The 10,702-nt window shown below is 40.4% G+C and overlaps 2 protein-coding genes across 2 annotated transcripts; one reads left to right on the forward strand and one right to left on the reverse strand.

Annotated features, from left to right (window-relative positions):
- Positions 1 to 528: 528 nt before the first annotated feature.
- Positions 529 to 3,895, reverse strand: LOC139187552 (large ribosomal subunit protein bL34c-like). The gene is made up of 4 exons (XM_070821958.1): positions 3,718 to 3,895; positions 1,036 to 1,108; positions 891 to 907; positions 529 to 785 (listed from the first exon to the last, which is right to left on the reverse strand). The coding sequence occupies exons 1-4, from the start codon at positions 3,893 to 3,895 to the stop codon at positions 529 to 531; spliced, it is 525 nt and encodes a 174-aa protein (XP_070678059.1).
- A 4,937-nt stretch (positions 3,896 to 8,832) lies between these two features.
- Positions 8,833 to 10,176, forward strand: LOC103403223 (senescence-specific cysteine protease SAG12-like). Its single transcript, XM_029103159.2, has 2 exons — positions 8,833 to 9,344; positions 9,472 to 10,176. The coding sequence occupies exons 1-2, from the start codon at positions 8,924 to 8,926 to the stop codon at positions 10,056 to 10,058; spliced, it is 1,008 nt and encodes a 335-aa protein (XP_028958992.1). The 5' UTR covers positions 8,833 to 8,923; the 3' UTR covers positions 10,059 to 10,176.
- The last annotated feature ends 526 nt before the right edge of the window (positions 10,177 to 10,702 follow it).

Genomic DNA, 10,702 nt, shown 5'->3' on the forward strand with positions numbered 1-10,702 from the left:
TTTAGAAGATCGGCAAACCTCAAGAGAACTAGTTTTAAAAATGACACTTAATTACCCCAAGAACACTATGGCTGCTAGTTGGAGGGCAACTGCATTGACTTACCACTGTTAACTTGGAATTTCAAATCTAAAGAATGAATTTTCATACCCCGCTTACTTACTTTTGACTAAATTCATAACCCCAGTTGCAACGGCGATTTGATGAATTATGCCTTTGAAGATAAAAAGCGAAACAGATGAGCAAGTAGCAATACCAACATCGAAAATGAGCATGCTTCCCAGATAACTGGTTATGGAACGTGCCTTCCACAGTGAAAACGACCTCTTGAAGGCTGTGTCTCCCTGACGAGCCTTTCAGTTTTTACTAAGATGGACAACCGACAATGAGTTCTTGAACAATACAGAAGGTATCTTGAGAAATAAGTTTGAAATTCTGCCATTGTTCACAAGAATAGGCTGTTAGACATCATTGCATTACATTACATACCACTGCACTTACCTAATAAACTGAATATGAAAAAGGCACAATCAGGCACGTTTTCCACTGCTGGGATTGCTCTTCGTGCAGAGGACCTTCCGCCCCTTAGCACGTCGACGCTTCATCATTGCTCTCCCGCCAGTTGTTCTCATGCGCCTACGGAATCCATGAGCTTGAGCCAAGGATTTCCTGGACCTACTTCTCTTGGATAGACATAGGGCAGCCTTCCCGGCCTTCACCACTAAGCCAGAGCCTCTTTTTCTTCCAACCCCAACACTAGAGCTCAAATCTAAACCCAAAGATAAACCTTCAAATCAAAAACCAATTTCTAATCAATTCAAGGCCTGAATCAATATCCTTTAACGAGCCCTTCAGCTTAATTTTTAGAAACCAAATAAAGACGCCAACTGACAAAGAAATATCGGCATCCTGCAATTGACAAAGAACTCGCATTCCTTTAAACAATACATATCAAGTACCTAGCTAACCAATTCAATCTCCTATTCACTATGCTGTAAACTATAAAGCATCTTGTGATTGGCAATCGAAGTACTTACGTTGCTAAAACTAGGGAAATCGTAAGCAAGAAATTTACTTTCATGAAGCTAGGGTACTTAACCAAGCAAAATACTGAACAGAATTCAAGTAAACAGTGGAATGTGAATGTACAACCTATTAGCTTATCAAATTCAACCTGTTACAACCACGCCCAACATATTTATTATTTACTGTTTTACCCTAAGCTGACACGTGTCAGCCATCTAACCCTCTCTTTTCTCTCTTTCTGCCCCCTCAGACTTCATTCTTCTTCCTGTCTCTCTCTGTACTCTGTCTCTCTCAACTCTCCCCGTAGCTCTCTCTCAATTCTCCCGAACCTCTCTCCCTCAACCTCTCGCATCTCTCTCCCCCTGGACTCACGAAGACCCTATCAGCCTCAGGAGAGGCTCGCTATAAGCCCATGACTCTCTCTCTCCGCGAGTTTGATGGCACGGAGCAAAGCTCCGGTGAACTCCCTTCCTCTTTTTCCGTTAGGTAAGTCGAATCTCTCCTTCTCTTTGTTAGATTGTTGCTTGGTTATGTTTTAGGAGCTTGAACCTTCCCTTTTTACGTAGGTTTTACTTCGGAAATCGTTGTGGGTGAGCACACCCGTTTTCAGGTGAACTGTGGACTTTGGAAGCTTTTTCCGGTCACCTCCGACCGAGTCACGAATTTTGGAAGGTAGAAACCTCTTCCTTTGTCCCTGTTCTTCATGGTTGTACTTAGATCGGAGCGCAAAACCCATGTTTTCCGGTGACTGGAGCTGTAGCAGCTCCGGCCTTCTTCTTCCTCGGCACCAGGCCATCTGGCCTTCCCCTTTCCCCCTTGGGCCTTAAGCCCGTTAGACCCCAGCCCATTTCTTTTATTTTTGTTAGTTTATTTTAAAACCCCAAAAAAAGGGCCTTGGGCCGGTGACATTTAAAGGGGCTTAAAGCCTTGTTTGTTTTGTGAGGCCTTAAGGCTTTGTGCCCGTGTGTGTGTGTGTGTGTGTATGTTTAGGTGTGTGTGTGTGTGTGTGTTTATGCATGCACATGCATGCCGTGCATGTGTGTATGTTTGGGCTTAAGTCCAAACCCTAGGTTCCTAAAATCCTTTAAAACCCTAAACCCATCCAATCCCAAATCCCCTATTTTATTTAAACTCTAAACCCTAATCCGGATTTCAAGCCTAAAACCCATTAGACCTAATTTGAACGTTGACCCCCGGTCAACGTTGACTTTAGGGTTGACTTTTCGGGTTTTCGTCCGGGACCCTTCTTAGGGTAATTCAACGTTCTGAATCCATTTCCAATGTCCATTTTTCCAAATGCAATCGTTTAAGTAGAGTTTGACTAAATGTGCTATTTATGTGCTTAGGGGCAATTATTGTGACGTTTCCGTCTTCGCTAGTGGCGCAGCTTTTGGCGGCTAAGTACTGTGAGTGGACCCCTTCTAAAATTACATGATTTTATAGTAATTGCATAAATGATTAGCATGCCTACGAACTTATGATTCGATTTATGTTAAGCCTGTTTACTGAATTTATTGAATTCGTCTCATGTTTTTGGTGATGAAATAAAGTGTTAGCCTAGTTTGAGCTATATTTTAATATACCGTATTTTCTATAAAAATCATGAACTGGTAGACTATCCGATGGATGATGATAGGATGCTAGAACATGTTTAGAAACCCCTCTTTATAGTATAGATGATGGATGACTTTATACTATGAAGTGGTTATTTATGAAAGGCGTAAATATTTGTGCATACCTAGTAAACACTATGCCGCCTGGGGCGAGGAACTGGTGTTGGCATTTAGGCCCGGAGAAATAATCCCTAGCTACGGGCTGAGGGACATGGAGCAGGTATTGGGCCGGGAGTTGGTAATCTCTGGCTACGGGCGCAGAGACCACGGAGCAGGCATTGGGCCGGGAGTTTATTTATTCAGTGATCTTTCTAGCAGCACACCGCGTTTACGAGACGATTTATGATGCGTTTACTGTTTTGATTTTCGCAATGCGTTTCTGCGATGTGACTTTTGAGATAATGTGGCATGCTAGGATTTTTATAAATCCATCACTTATTATGCTAGTAGTTTTCATTATATATAAACTGTGGGGGTTAGTACATTGATAACTGTTTTATTATTATTATATATATAAACTTGGTCCACTCACCTTTGTTTTGCGCCCCCATTCAGGACTTAGAATCAAGGCACATAATCCCGGCGTCAAGACACTTTCGCAGCAGCATATTTGAGTCCTCTCGATGTAGGACCCACTTCTCTATTCATTCAATTTTATCTCAATTCTTTTTAGTGATTAGGTTTAGTTGTATGTTCTGAACACGTTCCTAAATTATTAACTCATTGTTTTTAAATTCATAACCCTTATTTATTTCTTATTTTTAGCTTTTGTATCAATTAATGGCTTTCGTCACCCTCGGGTGTCGGCCAACACGTGTCTATCCTGGTATTCAGGGAATATCAGGGTCGGGGTGTGTCACAACCTAAATGAATCAACAAAAATAAAACACACCAAAATTTAAGCCACAAAAACCCTACATTTCAACTTAGAGACAAATTTCAATGAAAAAGGATAAATTCACCATCTCAGGAAAAAAGAACAAACACCTATTTCCCAAAATCACCCAAAAAAACAGTAATAATACTTCAACCATCCATTTTTTATCCAGAGTAACACCAAAACAATTGAAGGTAAATTACCTGAGAAGGCAGAAGAGATGAAGGAGCAGTGAAGCAAGGGGGAATGAGCGGCGGCGGCACCGCTGAGAGACACGGAGCTCTTCCTAGTTGTGGAGCTGGTGAGGAATGTGAGAGAAGCATAGGGTGTGGAGGCTCGAGCGGAAAGGTACGGCGACCACACTGCTGAAACTGAAGCCATTATTCCTTTTGCCTTCTTCTGCATACGGTTGGTTTTTGGTCCATATTTAATCAATATTTGATCATATCAGATATGGACGATGTATCAAGTACTGTAGACTTACATTATTTTTTCTTGAACGCATCACGATTTATCAATTTTGTAGTATGTATAGAAATTAATGTTGTGTTTTATACTATAGGCTCTTGCCGGGCATTCTCTACAGTGGCAGATTTGGAAGGAATTGCCCAAATGAGAACAGGTCAGTTAATCTCACTATCCGAACAGCAACATGGGGACTGTAGCAGATTTTATGGAAACAAGGGCTGCCGTAGTGGTTATATGGAGTCTGACTTTAAATGCATACTAAGATGCCTAAGAGTCGCAAGCGAAGCAGAAAACCTGTACCAGGCTACTGAGTGAAGATGCGATATTAACAACTCAAACTGGCATGCTGCCAGTGCCCAGATTACTGGTAGCAAATAGTGCCCTGCAACAGTAAAAGCTATCTAATCAAGGACGTGTCCATGCAACCAATTTCAATTGGCATTCATGTCACTTGGCCGGACTTTAGGTTTTACAAAAGTGAGGTATTCACGACCATAGAAGGTTGTGGGACAGTCCCAAACCACGGTGTCACCATCGTTGGCTACATGAGAATTCTCAGGAGATGCTGGTCCTCCTGGAGGTCTTTGTGGCCTTGCCACAATGGCTTCCTACCCGATTGTAGACGGATCTTATCGGCTTCACCTATACATGCTATAATTAAGTGTGTAGTTTTAATTTTCTTCTTAATATTGAAAAATGTTAGTCGATAAAAAATGCTTGTATTTTGTATCTGATTGGCGAAACTAAAGACAGCATTATTTTTTTTTTTTAAAGAATATAATTAATTGCATAGATTTAATTTTCTACTCATTTAGGTATGGAATTTTATCTCAAAATACCTCAATTCTCTAGACTTTATTTAGAATTTCATATTGTTCTTGTTTGTACCATACTTGACCAATCCCGAAACTACCGAGCACCGATCAACGTTATAACGTCAAGGACCCAAAAGAGTTTCCCTCCAACCAGGAGGCTAATCACAGCGCGACATATGTCGATATCAGAAGCCAATCATAGTTCGAAAGCCAATCACAACACGACACGTGTCAATGTCAGAATAAAGCTAGAAACTTTCTTCTATAAAAGGAGATCATTCTCCCACAATATTTCCTAATGTCATTTATACTAAATCATTCACTAGTACTCACTAAAGGAGAGCTTGAACCTATGTACTTGTGTAAGCCCTTCATAATTAATGAGAACTCATCTACGCCGTGGACGTAGCCAATCTAGATGAACCACGTACATCTTGTGTTTGCTTCCTTGTCTCTATCCTTTACATACTTATCTACACTAGTGACCGGAGCAATCTAGCGAATGTCACAAACTTGACACTTTCTGTTGTACCAAAGTCCTCACTGATTTTGTGCATCAACAGTTCTTGCACTTGATGAAGTTGAAACTGGATATACGTTAGAGCACTTTTTATCAATTTGTTTAGCTTTGAAATAATATAGAAGATCTGCAAACCTCAAGACAATTTGTTTTGAAAAGGACACTTAATTACGTCTTGAACACTATGACTACTAGTTTGGCAATCACAGACTGGAATGGAATTTTTACGTTCAAATTTGGCGAGCTGCCGGCAATTCCTTATGAACACGGTACGTGGTTAAGGACTGCAGACTGTGAACCTTGTAGTCATGAGTACCATTCATGGTGACTAAAAGCCAAAGGGCAGAAACTCCGGCAAATAGACAAGGACCTGTTGTCATCAGATCAATAGACGACCCTTGATTCATCGATTGATTGAGTTATTCGAACTTCTTTGTGTGGAAACTCCCAGGATAAAACAAAACAAGAATCGCATTCAGGCCAGACTGAATGATAATAAGTTAACTGTGGTCATCAACTTGAGAAATATTCCTGGAAATTTGGCTTCAACAATGAATTTTCATACCCCGGTTGCTTACTTTAGATTAAATTCATAACCACAGCTGCAACGGCGGCTTGATGGAATATGCCTTTTAATAGATAAAGCAAAACAGAGGAGCAAGGACATGTCATGTAATACGGAGTGTCTACCAGTATCGCCAACAAAATCCGATCCAATGCAAAACCACATATCATGTAATACAGTGTGTACCTAAACCAGCAAATAACTAAGGAGATGAACGCGAGTGCTAGAAGTTAAACTACTAAAAGTAGAAAGAAAGGACAATGAAACTCAATTGTGTTCTTTCCTGCATTTGATTTCCTCTGGTCATATATTGCAGACCATGTCATATCCTGCTTACTCTTGACTGCTTAGACTAATATTTGTTTATGCTTATCTGTGCCCTGTTAGCTTAATTGTCCAAAAGTTACTTTGTTGCAGTATTTTTATTTACAGAAATCGAGTGATATTTGAGTATGTGCATACATTTTATGTAAACCTAGCCAGGTATGATAAAAGTCAACACGACGCATTTATCAAGTTTTATATCCAGAATTTGTAGTGAAAGCAATGAAGTTAGTGATTAGTGACCTAATACTAAAATTGTGTTTCATCACAGTGAAGCAGAAAGGGAGTCAATCCACTTATTTTTCAACCGGTTTTAAATTTTTCAATATATGGGCACCTTTCCATTTGTTGCCAAAGATTGTGCGTCATGTACGGAAAAGAATAAAGATAATCATCATCTTGATCTATATATATATATATATATATATATGAAAATTTTGTTCTTGGTTCTTCATATCTAGTAGTGACCACTCATTTAATTAAAGCCATTTGTCCCATAGCTCTATTCAGCTTATAATTGTTATTAATGGCTTTGACACTTAAAATGGAAATCCCTAATTGCCTTGTTCATAGTGTGTTAATGGCGACTTGGGCGTCTACAGCCTCATCCATCACGTTGAATGAAGCTTCAATTGCGAAGAAACATGAGCAATGGATGGCACAGTATGGACGCATTTACGCAGCTACTTTGGCAACTCTGAGTTGGAAGGCAACTGCATTGGCTTACCATTTTTAGTACTTGAACTTCAAAAATCAGCATCAAAGACTGCAGTCCTTAAAACGGTACGTACACGGTTAAGGTCTGCAGACTGTAAAACTTGTAGTCATCAGTACCATTCACAGCGACTAAAAGCCAAAGGGCAGAGACTCCGGCACATGGACAAGGGCCTGTAGTCGTCAGATCAATAGACAGCCCTTGATTCATCGATGGATTAAGTCATTCAAACATCTTTGTGTGGAAACTCCCAGTAGAAAACAAAACAAAAATCACATTAAGGCGAGACTGATTGATAATAAGTTTACTGTGGTCATCAACTTATGAAATATTCCTAGAAATTTGGCTCCCTTCGAAATTCCCATTCTAAGAGTTCCATCTAAATTGAATATCAGAGTGCGCCACAAACAAGACTACAAAATAGAATATTATTAAACAAATAAGAATGCCGAAACAGCTACAAAACTTCAAGAGACTACATTGTGAATGACTTGTTATTCTATAGAGTTACAAAGTACCATATATATAAAAAACTAACCTAACCCTAATAGGCAAGCAAACAAAAACCTAATACTAACGGGTTAGGCCCAAAATACCAAACATTAAAATAAATCTAAGCAATAATATTTTTCAACACCCCTCTTCAAACTCATGGCAATACACGACATGAGTTTGCCAACAGAGGATGTGGATGCAAGCTTGTTATGCTAATTTCTGATGCCAATTTCAATATGAAATTCCATCGGTGCAAGTGCAAGATTCCAAATTCCAGTGATAGTGCCTATGCCAGTGCAAGATTCCAATGGCAGTGCCAGTGCAAGATTCCAATGGCAGTGCCAGTGCAAGACCAATAGAAATGCTAGTGCAAACTTTCCCATTGCCAATTGTGAGCTTCCGAACAAAAGAAAAATCCAACTCACCATGTACACAACGTCACTCGAATGGTCATCAGTCCAAGTATTTGAGTGATCGTCGTGGTAGAACGACAGACAAACCAAACAGACCGTATTTCTTTCTTGCCCATTTGGGCCTAAACCTTAAACAATTTTCAATTTCCTTTTCTTCCTTCCTCCTCTCCCACGTCGAGTTTTACAAGGCAGTGCATACAAATACCATTACAGATACTTTGACTTCAAAGTCCAATCCAAATTCCAAATTTCATCATCAATTCCACAGACATCAAAACCCCAGACTTCATAAACAAATAACAGAGCAGCGCTAGTGCCTAATACCTCAATTCTTAGGTTTGGGGTTGGTCAGACAGCAGGTTTGTGGGTAGTGTTGCTGCAACGGTGTGGCGGGTCAAGGTGCAGATCAAGAGTAGATGCAAATGAAGGTGGTCCAAGGAGGAGACGAACTCGATCCGAGTTTGTGGTTCTCGGGTCTGGGCTTCGTCAAAACCAATGGCGGGTATGAGATTGCTAGGGATGCAGGTCAGACGCTGGAGTACGGGACAATAACTAACGACGAACAATGAACAACGACAATTTTTTTTTGTTTTTTTTACTTCAACCAATTTATCTAAACTAGAACAATCAAACAGCGGAAGACGACAACAAATTGACATGGGACATGCAAGAGCAGATTAAATCCGGAAAGATCAAACATGCTTCGATACCAAGTTGAATATCAGAATACGCCACAAACAAAACTACAAAATCGAATATTATTAAACAAACAAGAATGTCAAAACGGCTATAAAACTCCAAGAGGCTATTTTGTTATTTTATAGAGTTATAAAGTACCATATATATAGAAAACTAACCTAACCCTAATAGGCAAGGAAACAAAAACCTAATAATAAAGAGCTAGGCCCAAAATACCAAACATTGAAATATATCTAAATAATAATATTTTCCAACAAGGTGCACATACGGGAGGTTCTGATCGTCTTCTATATAAACACGCAATGCTTGCAATTCTTCACACCAATCACAACTTGAAATCGAAGCCATTGTCGATACAGAGCGCCCCTCTCATCATCAGTGGTACTTTGTGAGCAATGGCTTTTGAAAGAAACATTTTAATTGTTGCCATACTCATCACCTTGGGGACCTTGGCATCTCAAGCCACGTTTTCCATTGCTGCAAAACATGAGCAATGGATGGAAAAGTTTGGGCGCGTTTACCAGGACAGCGCAGAGAAGGAAAGGCGTTTCCACATATTCAAGAACAATGTGGAATTCGTGGAGAAATTCAACAGTGAAGGGAAGAAAAAATACAAGCTAAGCATCAATCAATTTTCTGATATGACCCATGAAGAGTTTCTCAGACATCATACTGGTTACAAGAAGCCCACTGAATCAACCTCATCCGCAGATGCATCTTTTACGTACGAAAGCCTAAGCCTGGCGGCTGTTCCCCCAAGCATTGACTGGAGGAAGCAAGATGCTGTTACTCCTGTAAAATATCAAGGGAACTGTGGTAAGAGCACCAACCACCATATTAATATTGGGCTAAGCTCAGTCGTACATATATATTTTTAATTACTTTCTTCATGCATTCTTTCCTACGGAAATTAATTCATATCTGTTTGTTTGAATACATGCAGCTTGTTGCTGGGCATTTTCTGCAGTGGCAGCAGTCGAAGGGATAACCAAAATCAAAACTGGCCAATTGATCTCACTGTCTGAGCAACAACTTGTGAGCTGTGATACAAGTAACTTTGGCTGCCAAAATGGTGACATGGCTAAAGCCTTTGCATACATTCAACAGAACGGAGGAATTGCCAGTGAAAAAAATTACCCATACCAGGGTTCGGATGGAACATGTGATATGAACCGGGAAAATGAGGCTGCTGCCAAGATAACTAATTATGCAAGGGTAACTCCCAACAGTGAAACCGATTTGCTCAAGGCTGTATCCATGCAACCAGTCTCCGTTGCCATCGTTGCCTCACAAGCCTTTGAGCTCTATTCCGGCGGGCTGTTCACTGATGATAATTGTGGGACAGAATTGAACCACGCTGTTACCATCATTGGGTATGGGACAACTGAAGATGGCACCCCCTATTGGTTAATCAAGAACTCATGGAGCACGTCGTGGGGTGAGAATGGCTACATGAAGATTCTTAGAAACGCCGATGCCCCAGAAGGTGTTTGTGGCCTCGCTATGGATGCTTCCTATCCAATTATGTAATGTATTAATCAAAGGATGAAGTACTACCCATAAAACCCATAGGCTGTGAAAATGCCTGTATATTGTACTTGCTTAAAATATGTTCAATGAAATTACACTAATAAAATAAACTTGAGCAGACTCTAGACTGAAACCTTTACCTTGATATTCAACAAAGAATTTTCATACCCCGCTTACTTGGACCAAATTCATAACCACAGCTGCAACGATGGTTTGATGGATTATGCCTTTGAATAGATAAAGCAAAACAGAGGAGCAAGTGACGACACTAACATGGAAAACGAGGATGCTTCCCGGGTAACTGGTTATGGAACGTGCTTTCCAGAGTGGAAACGACCTATTGAAGGTTGTGTCTCTCTGAGGTCATCTCCAATCGAAAGAGGGTCAAAGGTTCATGTTTAGCCCTATAGCCCTGCAAGAAATTATTTTTTAATGAACAGTGTCAGACTATATTTTAAGAGGTCGCACTTGGTGCGATGGCAAGTGCCTTTGCCCATGAGCGGTAGGTCTCGGGTTCGAGACTTGGGAGCAGCCTCTCCATAAATGAGGGTAAGGCTAGCCGACATTCACCTCTCCCAGACCCTGCGTAAAGCGGGAGCCTTGTGCACTGGGTACGACCTAGTGTCAGACTATATTTTATATCA

Source organism: Malus domestica, chromosome 05, assembly GCF_042453785.1.
Source record: "Malus domestica chromosome 05, GDT2T_hap1".
Taxonomy (NCBI): Eukaryota; Viridiplantae; Streptophyta; class Magnoliopsida; order Rosales; family Rosaceae; genus Malus; species Malus domestica.